This window comes from Cucurbita pepo, chromosome 14, assembly GCF_057944985.1.
Source record: "Cucurbita pepo subsp. pepo isolate OVF chromosome 14, ASM5794498v1, whole genome shotgun sequence".
Lineage (NCBI taxonomy): Eukaryota > Viridiplantae > Streptophyta > Magnoliopsida > Cucurbitales > Cucurbitaceae > Cucurbita > Cucurbita pepo.
The window spans coordinates 2,607,648-2,627,271 of NC_141811.1; the positions used below are offsets into that span (position 1 = coordinate 2,607,648).

Genomic DNA, 19,624 nt, shown 5'->3' on the forward strand with positions numbered 1-19,624 from the left:
TTAGGAAAGTATCCTTTATTTTAAAGAAAATCTCTTCAAGGGTATTTTTTGGGGCAATTTAATTTTTTTTTAGTTTCGAACGACAATACATTTCTTAACATTAACGCACCAATACTAAACAAAGTTGATGTGAGAGTAGAAAGAGAGCATCTCCACAACCAGTAGTGCCGAAGGCGGGGAGCATTCCTCAAGACATTAAAATCAAAGGTTCAATCGTATGATTCGCAACAAAGCCAGATTACGAGGTAGGGAAAGGAAGGGGCAAAAAGGATCCAACTACAACAGATTTATCATCCTGTACACATTTCTCCACCAGAATTCGGGCAAGGGAGCCGACAAGGTGGCTAAATTATGTTAGTCAAGCCTTCCAGACATAACCCAAATCATCATCAAGGTCATTGTTAAGGAACCCGTTTTCAGGGAAATCTTGGCCTATATCTTCAACCAAACTTTCTGGCAGATGAAGGTCTTCCGGAAAATCAGAAGCCTTTTGATTGAACCCACTATTACCAGCAGAGGACTCGCTATTTGAAGCAGCTTTGAAGCTATTGCTTCTACTCGGACCAGGGCAAGGGACATTGCTCCCAGGCAGATTTCCAGATGCCACAGCTGCAACTGAGGTGTTTCCCACAAAACCCGTACCCCTTCTTGTCAAACTTCTGTTTGCATTTGGTCCGGTAAGGGGTGGCTGTTGCAAACCGCCACTCTTACTGTTACTTGACATCTGCAGTAGCTCCTGGATCATCTGTTGCTGTAGGGCCTGGCTGCCTTGAATCGTCTGAGGATAATTTTGTTGGACCAAGGAGCCAGCATTTGGTGGATGCTGTTGCAGCTGCTGCGATTGCTTTTGCAAGGTTTGCTGGGCGCTTGAAAAGCTACCAACAGAGTTCTGTATGGACCCAGGCATCAAGAATGCATTCCCCTGGAGTGTAGGGGATGGATTATAGTTGGAATTATTGAAAGAAGACAAGGCCTCCTGTTGATGTGGGCTGGGATTGGAGTTCATAGAGCTTTGTCTCATGAGGATATTCTGGTACGTAGTCATTGCCAAAGCAGCTTGTGCCGAACCACTCAAACCTCCTCGACCAATCATCTGATGGTTATTAATCCCATGGTTATCATGTTCAGGATGCATTGCCATCAGCTTATTTACTGTTGTGGGAAGACCTTGAATACTTGCTAACTGTTCCATCTCCTGCATCTTTTGCATCTTGAGCTTGGCTGCAGTGGCATGTCTAGGATAATTTTTCAAGCCCTCTGTAAAAACAAGAAGTTCCAACATACAATAAAAGAAAAATCACAGAACACTAAAGAAAATGAGTAATCAATTCAGAAGGGAAAATTATTGCCCACTAGAAAAGAAAAACATCACAAACAAATAGACTATACTCGAGGGTTTTAAAGCTCAAAATCTTGAAATATGTAATGGTAGAAATGTTCTTCCGTTCTGTATTAGCTTCCAGGGCTACACAAAAATGAAGTTGAAATCCCTAAACACATTTGTATAAGGTGGAAAATCAAAAGGTGAGATCATATACAACCAAACCGTAGGTGCAGAAAAAAAGAGTAAAACTGAGAGAAAAGATGCATGGAGAAAACTGGTTTTTTCAAGTTCAATTTGGATTGGGATATCAAGTAGATATTGCAAAGACATTTAATTACTCAATTACCCTCTAGCCGGACAGCTCCTGAGGCTTTGTTTGCAATTAGTCCCAAGATTGTATTCATCGCTGATTATTGGTCTGAGCAGAGCATGGTTTTAGGAGACTAAATCTCAAACGTGATAGTTGAGATATGATTCAAAGTATTACGTGATTTAAAGTAGTTGAGATATGATTCAAAGTATTCAAACGACCAAGATTTTAAGAGATTGTTAGTATGATCCAGTGTATAAGCCTATAAATATTGGAACTGTGTAACTCTTTAAGCAATTGAGTCAGAAAACAATAATAAAGCACTGCAGCTTTGATCTATTCCTATCTCTTTCACTATCCATTTCCCCAACAATACAACGGGTGGGGGGATTCAAGAACAGATAGCTCTTCGAACTTTTTATCTTTGATATAAAGCCCATTCAAATCAGGATGCTATGCAACAGAATCCTCAGGAATGTTATCATCCATCCTCAATGCGTGTTGTCATGTAGAAGGAACCTAGTATTAGTTCTATTTGGAGATCCAAATTCCAAAAAAGATGAAATTACGCATTTGGCCCTTGATAATGTGAAGGTGGAGACTATTGTTACGGTTTCTTTCAAAAGAAAACTAGCAGTCATTAAGGTGAGTGAAAAGCACAAAATCACTAGAAAAGAACAAACGAGAGGAATGAGTCTTTATGGATAGAAAGAAATGGGGAATGTTTCTGAAATAAATATAGCGTGATTGTTGTGACCTTATTTGGTTAGTCTATTCTACTTAGAGTGTACTCTCTGACGAAATCTAATTGGACTGCCTTACTTTCTGAAGGGGTCTTATCCAGAGAGGAGAGAGATAGGAGAATGATGAGTCAATATTTTGAAAGAAAATAGTTGGCACTCAAATTGTCATTTTCAGCATGGTAACAGTTCACTCTCTTAGAAGCCAAACCTAACAACGATACATCTACAAACAAACCACACTTCAGAAAATGATATTTTAAAAACCTAAAACAGTAATTCCTATTAAAAATTATGAAAAAATATATTGAGGAAATCAATACAAATTTCAATTGAGAATCACAATAGATCATCACTGAGTAGTAGAAGATGAGGATGTAGATGCATTACCAATAGGCCCAACTTTTTGATCCCGGCAGAAACCAATAAGATCTTTCATACTGTTGACAACCTCCGATATCTGATAATATTTAGAGATTATAACACAATCAACATTATGGGAGTGACATAAGAAAAAATTTCTCTAGTAATACATTTCAAGAAATGCATGAAGTTACCTGCAAACACCTCACGTATCTTTTAGGGAAACCCAAGTCATTCAGCAACTGCAACTCCAGACTCTTTGCAAGCTGACGACCAGCTGCCAGCACCCTAAGAAATCAACCATGTTAAAACACATCCAACTGCACAATGAGTTGGTCACCAACCCGGCAACTCTATGAATTGATAAATGTCAAAAAATTATTCCTAATAACGGCAATCTAGCTTCTAGACGGACATCAGCAAAAGATTGTACTATTATCCCCGAAGTTTTAGATATACTAACTACGCAGAATACAATGTTGCAAGGGGCAATCAAAACCCTGTGCACCTAAAACCACATGGGCCAACAAACCCAGCTCACTCCCCACAGTGTACAACAGAAGCAGCTTGACCAGAAATTGATGCATTCAAGAAGTTTTTGCTCCTATGTCATTCATGAATCCATCTCAAAATATCAGAGCCATTATATATTTTCCCATCAGATCTTTCTTAGGTCATAATTTTGAGCTCGTGGGAAAAAGGCTTCAAACTAAGCGGCAGTCAACCATTGTCATAAATATTACTGTCACGAGTATTACTGTTCAAAACTCACATATTGCTATTCGTCTGCAAATCTTTCTGAGAAACACCATCAGGCCCACTTTCAGCTATTGTGCTTTGGCATTTCTGGGCAACCAGTACCAGCTGATTCACCTGCAAAATAAAAGATACCTCATTGAATTACAAGTATCTTTCCTATCTGAAAGACTTCAAAAAATGAAACTGAACTCTTAACTTTTTTGGACAAGTTCTTTAAGAAAAATAAGCTAATAAAAAAGGTCAAGTAAAAAAAAGGAAGGATAAGTTACAACTTACAAGACAACACGACTAGCAAAACTTTTGATTCAGTTCCAATACTCTAAAGCTGAAAAAACTCGAGTTCAAAGTGGACTTTCAAAGGATAGAATAACACAGCTGAAAATAAGGGAACTGAGGGAGTTTCTCAACGATGTTTCCATGTGTTTTAGTCACAGAAAAATGCATATGCAGACATTATATGGTTCAAAATAATTTATAGGCAGTCTGAAATTTTTTGAACCAACCAGTGTCATGCTATGACTAACTTTAGAAAGGTTTTATTGGTTCGCAGTGCACTAAAAAGATGTTCCTCAGTTTTCATAATACTCCAGCTCCCTTTCATGCACGAAAAACTAAACATACTTCATGTGTGATAAAAGGTTTAATGAAATAGATTGCCGATGCCTATCAGCAAAAAGAAACAGCAAAAATAACCGGAAAAGGACGATCAGTCCCCTCCATGTTACTTTTACTCAAGTAGAAGTGTGATAAAGTTCAAAAACAATACCTGAGATGCAACCAACCTACGTGGAAGAAGTTCTTCATGACGCCGTGCACAAAATTCCCAAGACAAAATCTGAAGAAAATTACATTTACATTAGGCTTAGTAACAAATAAAATGGCTGAAAATGTTTGTTTGGATTAGCAATATATAAACCTTCAAGTCTTGCGTGAATATTACACGAAGCTGACCCTCACGAACAACACGAAGTTGCTCATATACACTCTCTTGAAATGCTTTTGCATATTCTAACAGCATAATTCCGGAAGATAATCTCCTTTCTTGAGGACGTTCCAGAATTAAAAACTCATCAATAACTCCACTTCCAAATTTGATCTCACTGAGTCTCGGGAGTACTTCAAATGTAGCCTCTTCAATTCAACTCATTAGCATGAGAGCAAAAAGTTAGATCAGGCAAGAGACCAGAGTGCTAAAACCAGCATCCAAGAAGTTAAAATTAATAAAGAAAAAATTATATTTCCTGTGATCATAAAAGTAAAGCATTATGGTACATAAATACCCAATATTTGGGATTTATGCAACATTTTAATCGTCAAGGAGTCTATACAAGAGAAAAAGGAATTAACAAAAGAAAATAAAAAAAGAAACATACGGGCTTAGAAGAATCAGGAACTGGGGAATATATAAGAAATAGTCTTCTACTTGAGAAGCAATAAAGTATTTTCTTTTTGGAAGATACACAGACCCAAATGATTTGAACTAGTATGGAAAGTTATTCGGAAGATTCAACAAGCATTTATTCTTCATCTACAAAATTGGATAGGTTTGGTTCAACCTTCATTTCATGTGTTACAAGCTGACTCGAGTGATGAAAAACCATTTGGAGATATGGAAGTCAGAGATATGGAAGTCAACATTTGCAAAGTTAAAGCGGAGCATGGGGTTGTCATAATAGCACTTGATTGATAATTTCTTTGAAGACTTTATTTATTGTCTTAATTTCATAATTTCTTGTAGTGGGCATTTGAAGGGTAGCGGGGATTTACAAAATTTGTCAATCATGACCATAATCTCTTTTTTAGTAGGCACTTGAAGGGTAGTGGGAAGTTACTTGCCAACCATGGCCATAACTTCTTTTAGTGGCACATTTAGAGGGTTGGAGGTGTCTTGTGCGGGGGAGGCTATGAATACCCACATAATTGGTATGTAAAATTTTTGTATAAGAATGGGTAAATTACTTTGATTCAAGGGTTCTTGCTTCAACAAAAGTTTGGATCGTTAGACTGAAGATTAGGATTGCCTAATCATTATTTCTCGAGAAACTAAATATATAGCTTGCAAACCCATATAAGATACTGCATTCTTGGTGGTCAAAGAATGTAGATGGATAGACAACAGATGCAACAGATGCAGTAGGTAAAGATCACATACACTTACGTACATGCAAGGAAAAGGATATAAATAAGCTAATCGCAAGAAAATTCAAGCTATGTTTTTTTTCCTTGTTCATTCCTCTTTGTTTGTCCAACCCCCCCCCCCCCCCCCCCCCCCCCCGTTTGAGGGGCGATCAAGGTCTCCAACATCCACCATTTGAAAATCAAAATAAAAGATTGCTTTTCTAACTCTTACCAAAGCCCCTTCCTGATTTGGAACCACAGATGTCGCACTGCCATGCATCCTGAAATCAATAAATGGAAAGCAATACAGACGTAAATTTGAGCACAAGTTAACAATAACACAGAAAAGGGAGTTGCAATGCACTAAAGCGAATAGTAATGAGCCTAATTGCATTACTGCAATATAGACAACAACCTAAACTAATAAATCTGACAGCAATACCAAAACATTTAGAATACTTGAATGTAGAATGAGTGATGTTCAAGACTTAAATGTACATCATTTATCAAAGAATTATTTACTCTTTAAATGTTGAATGTAGAAAAAGTAATAAACCATGTTACAAAAGATTGGACGATCCTATCTTTTCCTAACATTTGGCAATTACAAATGTATAGTATAAATTAAGAGCACAAGTATCACAAGCGTGTGAACTGACCATAGCTGCCTGGGGAAACACACCAAGAGCGTGGTGGCCAACATTCTCATACAATGACAAGCACCATCTTTTCTTCGCACGAGGAGAGTAATACTCTGTTACAAACTTTCTCCAGTAGGCTATACTATTATCCTATAGAAATGTCATTATTAGAAAAAAGGAGGCAAAAAAAGAAAAAAAAAAAAAAAAAAAAAAGATGAAGCCTCAAAGTGTAGGAAGAGAGCCAGAAAGAAGTAGATGATATAGATGCATAATTTTCTTTTTCTAATGATATAATAAATAGAATTAGAGAAGATAACTCACAGGAGGTCTTTGTCGCAGATGATATAGATATTGCATCAGCCGACGGGCACAAACACCACCAGTATCATATGAAGGCCGATTCATGGGTGATCCTGGCAGCATTGCTTGCTGTTGTTGTTGCAATTGCTGCCTCATCTGTATCTGCTGCTGCTGCTGAAACTGAGCCCTGTACTGAGGTAGAGAATGCAAAATTTGCTGCTGTTGCCGCATTCTTTGCTGTTGAAATAAAGCTTGTAATTGTGAGTTACGGTTTTGTGACAGCATGGAATCCTGTCTCTGAAATAGCTGCTGCAAAACTTGCTGTTGCAGCATATCTTCCTGCTTTATATCTAGCCGTGGTTTCTTCTGCACCTGAGAATAGTTATTTGGATCTGGAATGAAAGATCCCTGACGTTTAGCACCCATCGGAAATGATACTTGGCCTATTTGTGATGTTGGTAAAGATGTGGCATGTGAAGCACCTTGATGTGTATGTTGCTGCACGTGTTGGATATTTTGGTCCTGGTGAGAATTTTGCTGCACTACGCAGGATCCATCAATAACCGAGGAGCCTGACACACTAATGTTATTTGAATTGAATGACATGGGCGATGCAGGCAAACGCATGTATGACTCTGTATTGATGCTTGCACTCCTTTGCAAATGTGGCCCCCCTGAAAGGGCAGAGTTTGCATCTGTAACTAATGAACTTGCACCCACACTGGGTCCTGAATTTGCCACACTATTTAAAACTGCATTGTTCATGTCTCCGGAAACTGGACCAAAATCAGAACATCCAGTTCCTGGGATTGAATTTGATGAATTTGCAAATGATTGGCCCAAGTGAGAATTAACAATAGCTGGGGACTGCCCTTCCCCTTGGTAGAAAATCCCAGAACTTGATGGAGACTGAGCTAATCCTCCAGCCAGACGAGAAGATGCCATTGAAGCCACCACCCCTTGGTGGCTAGAGTCTAGGTAGCCAGACAGACCACACCAAAATAAATATTCTCGACACACACTCAATAAGATAGAAAAGCTATACCCATGAGAAGGAAATCCAGAAAACCGCTCACAAATTACACATGTCAAATTTTAAAGAAGAAAATGTGGAGAATATCAAGACTCCACTTGAAAGAAGGATTAGGTAGAAAGTACTGAGCCTTTTTAACCTTGAAGTCGGGGGGGAAAATAAGAACAAAAAATTCAAGCTCTAGTAAGACCACTTGAGGCGCAGTGTTATTGGAGTTCCAACCGTAAGACGCGAGGATCTAAGAGGGAAAAAAAAGTTAGCATATGAATGCGAAATGAGGGAAGCAAAATCCAATTTTAACGAGATTTAAAGCAATTTCTAATAGAAGCCTGACAACTTACTCGAAACCAACAAAGACTAATTTCCCTTCCGACTGATAAAACCCTAAATTAGCTCCAGGAGAAAAAAACCCGGTAGAAGACCCAAGATTGAAATTAAACTCAGCGCAATATGGTTAACATCGTTCTCAAGAATTACCCAAAGCGAATTCATTCAATTTCTCATCGTTTGAGAATTAAAAACAGTGATTCAACGGAAAGCAACTCAAATCGAACATGAAAACACGTCCTCCCTCCTCTACCCAGAGATAGGAATGGTGGAACGAACCAAACTCAGTAAATTAATCAGTTACGCATCAAATTCCCCACCTAAACACAAGCCAAACATGGACATGGAGGGCTTAAATTTAAAAACAAAACCAAAAGCAGTGAGCTTTAACAGTGTGACAGAGATCAAATCATGTGAACTGAATGGAGAAACTAAACTAAACAAGAAAATTTGTAGAGAAGTATCCCAATGAAGAGAAAGCAATTAAACGAAACCTCGAAACCTTCAAGAACTTAGTCAAAGAGAGTCTCCTTTTCTTCTTGCTTAATTTGGAAACCTGAAATTTCTAACAAAAGAGGGAAATAGAGAATCGGAGAATACTTGTGTTACGCAGCGTAGGTAGCGGGAACTGCAGCGAGGGAGTGACCGGCTGCATTGACGAACCAGTCACCTGTCACCGGCTACTACCGGTCAGTCTCGAAATTCGTGTCGTCGTGGTGATCAAGAAACGTAGACGATGCCCGATCTCACGGTGACGAACGAGGTCGGTTACTCCGTGGCGAGCTCTCATTGGTCTGTTGTGGGTCGCTTATAATGGGCTTTGCACAGCCTTCGTCGCCGTTATTCTTTTTCAAGGGAAATAATCAGGCGCATTAAAGCCTAACGATATAAAACATCCCCCGTTTGCCACCGCGTTGATGTGAGGACATTTTGTAATTTTCAGAATTTATAGGGGCCATATTGTACTTTTGTATTATATTATGTTACGTGGCTCTCATTTATTGGGCTTCCATATTATTCTATCGCCAGGTGAGCGTAGATTTTCGAGGCTTCTGGGTGTCAAATACCACGTGTAATTTAATGTATTTTTTTTTTTAAAGGTGCCCTATAATTGATTCAATTTTCTAAAAAATTAATTGGTATTTACTATTTATACTAATAAAAACATATTTTTTTTTTTTTAAGTTTTTATTTTATTTTAAAAATATATATATTGAAATAACTCGTGTTGGTTTATATGGATAATTTTCACTGGAATTAAATATCTTCTTTAACAAAGAAAAAACGGTATTAAAAATTATAATTTCATATATTTTTAATTTTAGATAAATAAGATGCAATATCCCTAAAATTTTAGGGTGGTTTGTGCAATTTTCTGATTGATCTAAAAAGGAATGAAGGTGGCCTACCACAAAGTTAATTGACACTAATTTTGATGTTTAGAAAGCAAAAGCAACAATTTGTCTTTTTGAAGGTTTTGAACAATAAAATAAATAATAAATAATAAATAAATATTTTGAAAGAAGGGCCAGGAATAGGATGCTCTTAACAACCTTTATGAACGCAAATTAGAAAAACAGTACAATATCTTAATCTATGTATTATTATTTGTGAGTTTGGTAAATATAATAAATTCAACAATTATTGTTGGAAATTCATTGTCTTTATTGCTTATTCTATCAATATAGCAATCATAGACTATATTGTTGTTAATTTCCTTGTATATTTTAGGACAATTATTTATTCAAATGTACACATAACATATATTGTTTGTAATATAATTGGAAATAAAATAAATTAAAATATGTTCCATTTTGGGTTGTGATAATAAAGTAATGGCTGTGATAATACCAAAACATGTTCCAGAGTTTATGTTTAAAAGTAGACAATATGATACAATTAGGGGGAGTAGTGTCTCGTCCGCTAAAAAAACGCGAAAGATTTTAGCTATATTGCTAGTACTCTCAAAATGTGGGCATGGTACTGATACCTGATTTTGCAGGTATAATACAAAGAATGGGACTGGAACCCTTCTTTAAGAACCAAATAATTTAAGTTCTCCATAGTTTTTGTTATCAGGTCGAGATGGCCACTCTGTCCAATGAAAAGTGGAGATGAAGTTTCAGAGAGAGCTGCCAGGGGAGAGCCTTCGAAGCTTCATAGAAATTTCTCCAAGCCATACACCAGAGTCTGGCAGAGTAGCACAGAGAGGCAACAGCTTAACATTTGGCAATACAGGATGAAGAAGATGATTGAAGAAAATTGGGGAGGTACCTTAAGGCGCACCACCTTTCTAATTGCCAATAACAAGCCTGGCATGAGGCTTTGCACGTTTATGATATCATGTTTGAGAGTGTAAACCTGTGATGCAAGCCATGGTAAGTGTCGGAGAGGGACAACAGAAACACAAGCTAGAACTCACCTCTCCCGGGCGTGAGAAGTAGACATTGGTGCTGGAAGGAAGCCCCGGAAGGACAAGGCTATGCACTCGAACTCCATCTTCTCCAATCACTTGTCCCCTTGCCTAGCATGCAAAAGGGCACAATAAGCAAGCTAGTCTTTTTTGAAATGGGCTTCTGAGTTTGATGTCTTAGTCATCAATATGGTGAGGTTTCATAATCTTTCTTTGAGATTAAACCATAGATATCTATTCTCATATTGAATACTCATACATAAAATTAAATGAGGCAGAGAGTACTCAGAAGGATTCAGTTTACCGGCACTTCTGTTGAAATATCTTCTCTGTTGTAGATTTGGCCCAAATTTGAGAGGTTCTTGGCTATTTGGGCTGCATCTGAAGATGGGAGATCCTGTCACCAAAAGGGTGAGTATTTAATTTAGTTGAGGGCCTGTTGGAATTAGTTGTTGATATAATTTGATTATAACCTGTGGATTCTCTCTGGATTCCACAATCTCTACATTGCTGTAATGGAAGGAAGCTGAAATTGCAGCTTGTTGGAGAAGGATAGAGCCAATGGACAGAGTTGGGGCGACAAGACAACCCTGTGACAGAACCCATTAAAGCATTCATACTGAGAAGGAAAGAGGAAAGGGGGAAGAGGAGAGGGTTGCATTAAAATCTCACCCTGTGCTCACCATGCTAGCTTTCTCACAGAAGTTGGATAATGCAGCCACTGTGTCTACTTTTAATCTGGGAACATAAACCACACTTCTCATGCCAAATGCAGTTGCCTAATTTCAAAACAGAACAAGGAAGAAATGAAGCTCAGTTGATGTTTACCCTTATCGATGATAGTTAGGAGGGAGTCCTACATTAGCTAATTTTGGATTTATAAGTAAGAAATGCATCACATTAGTAATGAGGCCTTATGGAGAAGCCAAAAGTAAAGCTACGAGAGCTGATGCTCAAAGTGGACAATATTGTACAATTGTGAAGAGTCGTTAGACGAGAAGAGTCTACCTGCTTCACATTCTCATATACTTTAGACGGTTCGGTGAAATCAACAACAACTCCTGTTTCCTTTAACTGCAAATTAGCAATAAAATAGTGATCTTTTGAGACTTAAACCAGACAAAGTGAGGGATGAAGTTGGTGTGATTGAGTATTAGTACCTGAGATATTGAACCTAAAACCATGGTGAGATCATTTAATATGGGTATTTCTAGAGGTTCTTCCATGTCGCACACCTAATTTTATCTGTACAGATCAGCAAAACCACAGGGGAGAGAAAGAGAGATGGAGGGGGGAGAGAGAGAGAGAGAGAGAGAGAGAGACCTTTCCAATGTCCTCTCCGACAGAATGTGAATCAACAGCACCAGCAACCTCCATACCTCTTGCCTTTGTCACTGCAATAACTGCAGCTCTTCCAATTTCCTTTGCTGCTCCATTTATAATGACCTGTTTAAACAGAAGTAATGAATCTCTACTGTTGAGCAAAATAAATGAGAGCCATGGCTGGTGGATGATGGATGATGGGCGACCTTGATATTGCTCTGAGATGGTTGTACAGAGCAGAGAATTGACGATCTGGGTCTCTTTTTCTCAGAGTTCTTATACATTGTGAAGGGGAATTGTGAACCCAGAGCCGCCATTGTTGTTGGTTTCATAGCTCTGTTTCTTCCTCTCTTTCGGAGCTGAAATGGGTCTAATTCTGCAAGAGGATAAGCCCATTTTCACCTTACCCTTGTGTTCTTGTTTGATAAGGTTTTTGTGTCGACGGCGACAGCGACAGGATTACAATTTTCTTCTAATTAATTGGGTGTAAGAATTTATTTACCCAAATTAAAATATTGTAGAAAAAATTATTCGAAAATAAAAAGAAGATCAAAAGTATTTACTTTAATGACCAGGTCAAGTCATCGTAATAAAACAAGTAAAACGCTATAATTGGCGGAATTATTAAAAAAAAAAAAAAAAAAAAAAAAAAAAAGTCAACGAATATAGTAAGTTGCAACGTCCCCATAGGAACGGCGTCCGCATGGGATCCGACCTTTGATTGACCTGCCACGATTGACTTTTCCCCAATCAAAATACGACGCGTGGTATGCACACGTTGCAGTGTCGGTGGTGGTTGCCAATTGGCCAGAACGTGAGGCGTAGATGTGGCGTCCTCGTGTCCATTGGGCCCCACTCACTGATCTTTTTATTTTTATTTAATGGAAAAAAAATCTTATAAATACTTTACTTTTAATTTTATATTTAAATCCATACATTTTAAAACGTGAGATTTTCTCCAATCGAATGAATATAGGTTAGTTTAAATTTAGTAAAATTTCACAAACGAAAAATAAATTTATGGAAGTTTGGGAAATTACTAAGTTGCCCCTAACTTGGAGACAAAAAGAAAATTTTAAGGTTAATACCTTATTTAAATCAATAAATCACATCTTAAATATTTGTTTACCTTCTAATTTTGTGCATTAAATGGATCAAACACATGGGTTTTTAAAGTTTTTTTAATTTTTAATTTTTAAATAGAACATCACTTCAAAATTAAAACAATAATGACATTCAAAGCTTTGCCAACAAAAATAGGAAGTATTAAATTTTGTGGTTTTTCCTAAAATCTTACCACATATAAATATATATTTCAAATCACAATTAGTTAATATATAGAAATAATTTAGACAAAAACTTGTTAGATAAGTAAACAGAAGGTATAAAAACCTAACCATTAGCCCGCGCCAAAATTAATACTAAAATAGGTAGTGCTATAACTTATTTATCTCTCAAAGGATAAAAAAATACTGTCTTGAGAGTCCCGACAAGGTAAGGTAAGAGTTGATTACTCAAACGGGAAAAGATACTCTAAGCAAGCTCTTTGGTTGGAACGACAGGCTAGAGATCACCACCTGTGACGCATCTAGTCCATGTACGGTGTCTTATATTAGTACAAGTATGAGAGTCCACTCTCCAAATAAGGTATACAATCCAATCTAATCGTGCTTAGTTTGACACGAGTTTAGTAACTTCATTAAAAAGCGTTGGAGAAAGCTCGAGTTTTGTGATTGAAAAGGGGAAGATGGGAAAGGGATTAAGATGGAAATTGATAAGGGAATGGGTAATAAGGAGATGGAAAGGGAAGCACACGTGTAGTGTTGAAGGAAGAAGAAGAAGGAGGAGGAGGAGGGGGGTTTCCTTTGCTTTCAAGACACGCACAGAACACACAACATGAACACAAAAACAAAAACAAAAACAAAAACAGAGTATTTAGTATAACGTAGTTTTCAGACAGACAGACAGACACTCAGTTCCTCCATACATACGTAAGTCAGAAGGCCACCCCTCCCTGCCCTCTCAATCTTCTCTTTCATTTCCCCTATTTTCCTTTATAAACCCACTTCCAACGCAAGCTTTGGCGGCTTTTCCCCCCTTTTCCCTTTCATATATCAGACTAGACCAATACCCAACTTAGCTGCCCACTGCCTTTTATTTTTGCCCTTCTCTCTGTTTCTCACACACAAAATACAGAGGGAGGGAGATGGAGTACTTCTGGGTTTGAACCCCTTTTTTGTTCCTTTCATTTTCTTCACTTTGGCGACCGAGGAGGCCAAACTTTTACCCAGCTAACCAAGTTCAAGCCTAATTTGGCTTCACCCTGATTCCCTCTGCTCTGACAGATTCTGGGTTTCTCAGATTTCACTCAAAGGAGAAACCTTTTATCTCGAAGTGGCCTCAGATTAGAATCGCCATGAAATTTTGTTCACTGGGGACTCCCGATTTTGTTCCTCAATCGCTGTTTTCATCGCGTGGCTTCTGCAATTGCTTCGATAGTACTCTATAATGCTGCCGTTCGTCGTTTCTTCTACAATACCCTCTTAACTTCTATTGGGTCTCTTTCATTTTCCTTCACAGATCGCCGGGAATATTTTCTACGCCGCCGAGATCTGCCGCTTTCTGATTGGTCCTTCAGTCAAAGATGATGAAATTGAAGACTAAAACGACAGGCCTATCACAGATGAAGGGTAGTTCCGCCGTCGGTGACGACCGGCCGATGGATTGGGAATTAAGGCCAGGAGGAATGTTTGTTCAGAAGAGAACCCCTGATTCCGACGGGGAATCGACTCCAACGCCGACGATCAGAGTTAAAGTCAAATACGGTTCTACTTACCACGAAATTAGTATCAGTTCTCAAGGCACATTTGGTAAACACCCTTCTTCTGTATCCAAATTTTTGAGAATCCCAAATGAAGTTGATTCAACGTGTAATTGAAGACTGATTGTTTGTTGGTTTGGGATGCAGGGGAACTGAAGAAGATGTTGGTAGGACCTACAGGATTGCACCATCAAGATCAGAAGCTGTTGTTCAAAAAGAAGGAGAGAGATTCAAAGGCCTTTCTGGACAGTTGTGGGGTAAGAAACAAATCCAAGATTGTTCTAATGGAAGACCCAATTAGCCAAGAAAGAAGGTACGTTGAGATGAGGAAGAATGCCAAAATGGAGAAAGCTTCCAAATCCATATCAGAAATTAGCTTGGAAGTTGATAAACTTGCAGGACAGGTAATTAACTTCTTTCTCTTTTCTTTTGTTTGGGGAATGATGATATAATGGAATGGCAACGCACATAGGTTTCTGCTTTGGAATCTGTGGTCTGTAAAGGTGGGAAGGTTGCTGAGAATGATGTGCTGAATTTGATTGATTTGTTGATGAATGAATTGCTCAAATTGGATGCTATTATGGGAGATGGAGATGTCAAGTTGCAGAGGAAAATGCAGGTTCTGTTATGTTCTTCATATTTGTTCTTCCATGAAAAAGACTTCATAGTTTTGAACCAGTTTTTTGAATCATTTGTAGGTAAAAAGAGTGCAAAAGTATGTTGAAACTCTTGATTTGTTGAAGATTAAGAACTCCATGGCTACAATTCAAACACAAACTCACAACACCAACAATTCCAATCATCAAAGACAAACAAGTAGGCCTTCCTTTGCAAACACCAAACTATCAACAATTCAAGAGGAGCAGCATTCCACGAAGCCAACGACAGCATCCAGCACTGTGGTCACAACAAAATGGGAGATATTTGATGCCTCCCCGTCGATCGCGCCCACCGAGCATGCCATCCCGCCAAGGTTCAACTGGGAATTCTTCGAGTGAGAGCCATAGGCATACATTTTGTGAGGATTTGTGATTTGAATTCAGATTTAGCTGGTTTGGCCCCTTATCATATCAGTGTGAGCCCTCCATTCTTTACTGTATTTAGATGAAAATTTAGAGAGACACCCACCTCCCCCTTCTCGGGAAATAAATGGGGTTATTACTACAGTAGCGATCATCAATTTTCTGTTGTGGCATTACAATAAACCTCTGCTTTGTCTTTCTCTTAATCCAACCAGATGCTGAAGAACAAAGTTGATATCTTTCTGTCTCTAAAAGTAGTAGTTGATGAAGATGATTTTGATAATCAATCAGCACAGCTAACCCAGGCAAGGATAGAACGCCAAGTGTGATCTAAGTACACCACCAAATCTATGATTACTACTTTGGAATAGGAAATTTCGTCCCTTTGAAGCCTTTCCAAATTCAGAAGTCTTAAGCTTTTTTGTTTATTCAGCTGTGAAGCAATGATGGGAAAGGCGTTTTAGAGTGCAGACTCTTCCATTGCCTTTCTATGAAGCAAAGAACCAAAGAGGTAATATATCAATCAATCAATCAATCAATAGCTTTAAAGAATGAAAAATGGTTTATCAGTTCATAATACTCACTTTTCTTCTCTACCCTTTAACTAAAGATCATGATTACAAAATCCCATCTGGGTGTTTTGTATATCTTAGAACAAAAGTAGAATGTTTACTTTATATGTGTCCAAATCTCAGGAATGCTTCGTATTTTAATGTGTTAATCACACTGTTCATGTGCAAACTATATGTTAATTTAATCCAACTTTGTAAAGTAGAGGGAGGCATGGGTTGTGATGAAAGGAATTAAAAGGAAGATGATGGAAGGTCAAGTATGGGTTGGGCTAGAGTGAAGGCTCACCCTAACCTATCATCAAAGGGAATGGGCCAATACTTGGATTTGAATGTTTCTAAGCCCAAACTTAAAGTTGCACAAATGGGTATGAGTTTGAATTGGAAAGGGAAAGAAAAAGGCAACCAAAAAGGAATTGGGCAAGTTGTTTCCCTTTTTGAAGATGTTGCTTAGAAAGTCAAATAAAGTGGAGAAGTGATGGGTTAGCACAACACTTGAAAAGCTAAACACATTGCCCACAACAAATCAAATTGGCCCATTTGGAACTCCCACTTGAGGTTTGATTTTGAAGTTTCAGACAAAAGAAGGATTTTTTTTTTTTTTTTTTTTTTTTTTTTTTTTTTTTTTTTTTTTTTTTTTTATAAGAGCGGAATCATAACACAGTCGTAACAGCTCAAGTCCATCACTAGCCTATAACATATAGTCTTTTTTAGACTTTCCTTTTCGGACTTTCCCTCGAGGTTTTTACAATGCATATGTTAGGGAGTCGTCTCCGCACCCTTACAAATAATGCTTCGTTCTCCTTCCTAACTGATGTGGGATCTCACAATCTACCACCTTCTAGTATTCACTAGCACTCGTTCCCTTCTTCAATCGATGTGGGACCCCCAATCTACTCTCCTTTGGAACCCAGTGTCCTTGCTGGCACACGGCCTCATGTCCACCTCCTTCGAGGCTCAGCCTCCTCGCTGACATATTGTCCGATATATGACTCTGATACCATTTATAATAGCTCAAGCCCACCGCTAGTATATATTGTCTTCTTTGAGCTTTTCATCTCAAACTTCCTCTCAAAGTTTTTAAAATGCATTTGCTAAGGAGAAGTTTTCACACTCTTATAAAGAATGTTTTGTTCTCCTCTCTAAACGAGGTGTGATCTCACATTGGATGGTATGCCTATAAATCACTCCTTAACCCTTTTTCATACAAGACATAGGGAATTGAGAAGCAAATTATTAGGCAATGGGTGCTCAAGTTTGTCTGAAAAACACAACAAAATTGAATTTGGTTTAAAAGAGACAACTTTATGTGAAGCTTTGAATTTTAGAGACAAAACCAGTAGTCTTTGGGTAAGGTGCTGTGGATAATGATGGCAAATCTCCAATCCAATGCTTCCTTACACATATATATGATGCATCTCAGATCAAAACAATTTCATAAAATATGGAAGGAGATAATATTGATTTATTATGACTCCAAAGATAATGCTATTAAATTAGTGTTCTTCGTGTTCATGGCTTTATCTTTAGCCTTAAGAAACCCCCCTTTTGTCTCCCTATTACAACCTCATTTTCTTCACCTCTGTTTCTTTGGTCTATAAAAATTCATAAACAACCTGTTTTTGTTCATCCATATGTTGTCAATCTTCCAACATTCAAGATAAAACTATAAACAACAACGTTTCAAACTTCATCTACACCCATCTTCTTCGGATTCCACCTCGGTTGAAGAGAATAATAAAGCATTTCTTATAAGTGTGTGGAAAATTCTAATTCTGACAGCAACACGTAACATGCTAAAATGAACAATAACTGCTAACAGTGAGCTTGCCTACTACAAGATTCCATCAAATAAGAAGCCGAAATATGAAAAGTTTAAAGCTAAGTTTAGTTTCTTTAGTTATCGAAACCTAAAAGTAAATACGTGATGCAACTAGATCTTTATATTTGATATAGGCCTAACTAATTAGGTACTATCATTTTTTTTAAATTATTCTTCATAGGGCATTAACTAAATTCCTCTGTCACAGTGACAAAGATGGGTATCTTATTCTTTATAAATAGGCTTTTTAATTAAAATAATTACACATATAGTTTTCTTTTAAAAAAAACAAAAAAAATAATTATTTACATTAAAAAAAATAATATCATAATTCTATTGAATTATTTAAGGTAATTATACGTAAGATAAAATGATTTTTATTAATAGAAAAAATGAAATTAAATTAAGGTTAAAAAATGGAACGTTTTAAGAGAAGAAATAAGAAACTATACCTTAATATTATATGTTAGTCTATTGCGTATATATTCATATACAAATCATTATGATTACGATTACGATTAAATTAACCTAAATTATATTTAGGCAAGTTGACAATAAAAATAAATACTTTTAATAATTATTAAAATAGGATGGGTTTGAATTCAGAAAAAGGAAAGTTGGAATTTAAATAAATAAATTTTTTAAAAAGTATTGTTTATTATTATTATTTTTTGGAGGGGGGAGGGGCCATCCCGCGATCTTGCCGTGACTTTTGCCAGCCGCTGCGCGCGTCGTAATCAACAAGTTCAGCGCGTGATATTCGAACATTCTACACGTGAAAGTGGGCGAGTGGGTGATTATAGTTGTTTTGCATTTCCTTTACTAATGGAAAGATCTAACCCTCCCTATCCACCTCTACAAACCCCACACGTCATCTTACACGCGTGGATCTCACTTGCTGACGTCCAAACCCTACCGTGCACCAACTGCCTTTCTTTTACTCCAACTATACAATTATTTTCTATTACCCTCATATAAAAATAAACAAGTCTTTATCTATGTAAAAAGATTACCTTTCAAGTCGACTCCTAAATGATTCTTGAGAGAGTTGAAGAAGCGTTTACAGGTAAAGCATCATACCCATATAACAATTTGTCACATACGCTCCACCGTCTATTCAAATTTTAGAAGCATAAGTAATAATATCCCGATCCGGCAATAAGAATAATAAGAATAATGTAAGCATAAGGGGTGGGGTGGCCATATGAGGATCAAAAGGTGACGGCCAATTCTGCATGCATGTAATCTCTTTGCCCACTTTATATACATAGAAGAAGTAATTTAATAAAATGAAGCTTAAAGATAAGCTTCAATGGAGGAATCCCACTAGCTTTATATTACATAATTAATTATGCATAAATATAACACTTACTTTTAACTTCCTTTATAAAGTAATTAATTAATTAAACAATCAATTTTTTAAAGAATCAATTATTGTTTCCCATCCCCTAAATAGTATTTACTAAAATTCGACTAATATTTATTTTCCCATTCTTAAGCCGTTGGAATCAAAGAGGGAGAAACGAATATTGTAGAGCTTAAATGTGAGCCCTTCAATGTGTTTAGTGTCACCTCATGTTTTTTTTTTTTTTTTTTTTTCTTTCTTAAATGAAATGTTTGCCTTCCTAATTAAAAGAATTTATACTCTTCATCGTAATGTTTAAGAATCGATGATGTGATATTGATGTGACTTAAGTCAACTTAGAATTACTTATAATTCCGTTCTTCCACTTTAAATT

At 37.2% G+C, this 19,624-nt stretch overlaps 3 protein-coding genes across 12 annotated transcripts; 1 reads left to right on the forward strand and 2 right to left on the reverse strand.

Moving 5' to 3' along the window:
* Positions 1 to 130: 130 nt before the first annotated feature.
* On the reverse strand, positions 131 to 8,754 carry LOC111809767 (putative transcriptional regulator SLK2). 8 transcript variants are annotated; one of them, XM_023696192.2, is made up of 11 exons: positions 8,516 to 8,754; positions 7,038 to 7,529; positions 6,577 to 6,947; positions 6,274 to 6,405; positions 5,847 to 5,895; positions 4,413 to 4,627; positions 4,263 to 4,331; positions 3,510 to 3,610; positions 2,932 to 3,025; positions 2,765 to 2,834; positions 131 to 1,257 (listed from the first exon to the last, which is right to left on the reverse strand). In XM_023696192.2, the coding sequence occupies exons 1-11, from the start codon at positions 8,568 to 8,570 to the stop codon at positions 359 to 361; spliced, it is 2,547 nt and encodes an 848-aa protein (XP_023551960.1). In that variant the 5' UTR covers positions 8,571 to 8,754; the 3' UTR covers positions 131 to 358. The 8 variants fall into 8 exon arrangements, with proteins under 8 accessions (XP_023551960.1, XP_086973504.1, XP_023551957.1 ...); XM_087117378.1 differs by adding an exon at positions 7,728 to 7,826 and having other exon boundaries at positions 6,577 to 7,529; positions 8,516 to 8,752; XM_023696189.2 differs by adding an exon at positions 7,728 to 7,826 and having other exon boundaries at positions 6,577 to 7,529; positions 8,410 to 8,544.
* A 949-nt stretch (positions 8,755 to 9,703) lies between these two features.
* Positions 9,704 to 12,056, reverse strand: LOC111809820 (dihydrodipicolinate reductase-like protein CRR1, chloroplastic). The gene is made up of 10 exons (XM_023696259.2): positions 11,858 to 12,056; positions 11,652 to 11,774; positions 11,489 to 11,563; positions 11,337 to 11,402; positions 11,012 to 11,107; positions 10,802 to 10,918; positions 10,633 to 10,725; positions 10,338 to 10,439; positions 10,190 to 10,276; positions 9,704 to 10,105 (listed from the first exon to the last, which is right to left on the reverse strand). The coding sequence occupies exons 1-10, from the start codon at positions 11,981 to 11,983 to the stop codon at positions 10,073 to 10,075; spliced, it is 918 nt and encodes a 305-aa protein (XP_023552027.1). The 5' UTR covers positions 11,984 to 12,056; the 3' UTR covers positions 9,704 to 10,072.
* A 1,568-nt stretch (positions 12,057 to 13,624) lies between these two features.
* Positions 13,625 to 16,215, forward strand: LOC111810601 (BAG family molecular chaperone regulator 1). 3 transcript variants are annotated; one of them, XR_015411617.1, is made up of 6 exons: positions 13,625 to 14,521; positions 14,620 to 14,876; positions 14,945 to 15,091; positions 15,171 to 15,547; positions 15,710 to 15,828; positions 15,928 to 16,215. XR_015411617.1 is itself a non-coding variant. In XM_023697330.2 (4 exons), exons 1-4 carry the CDS (start codon positions 14,296 to 14,298, stop codon positions 15,468 to 15,470), a joined length of 930 nt encoding a protein of 309 aa, XP_023553098.1. In that variant the 5' UTR covers positions 13,625 to 14,295; the 3' UTR covers positions 15,471 to 15,700. The 3 variants fall into 3 exon arrangements, 1 of the variants encoding a protein (XP_023553098.1); XR_015411616.1 differs by having other exon boundaries at positions 15,710 to 16,215; XM_023697330.2 differs by lacking the exons at positions 15,710 to 15,828; positions 15,928 to 16,215 and having other exon boundaries at positions 15,171 to 15,700.
* Positions 16,216 to 19,624: the final 3,409 nt, after the last annotated feature.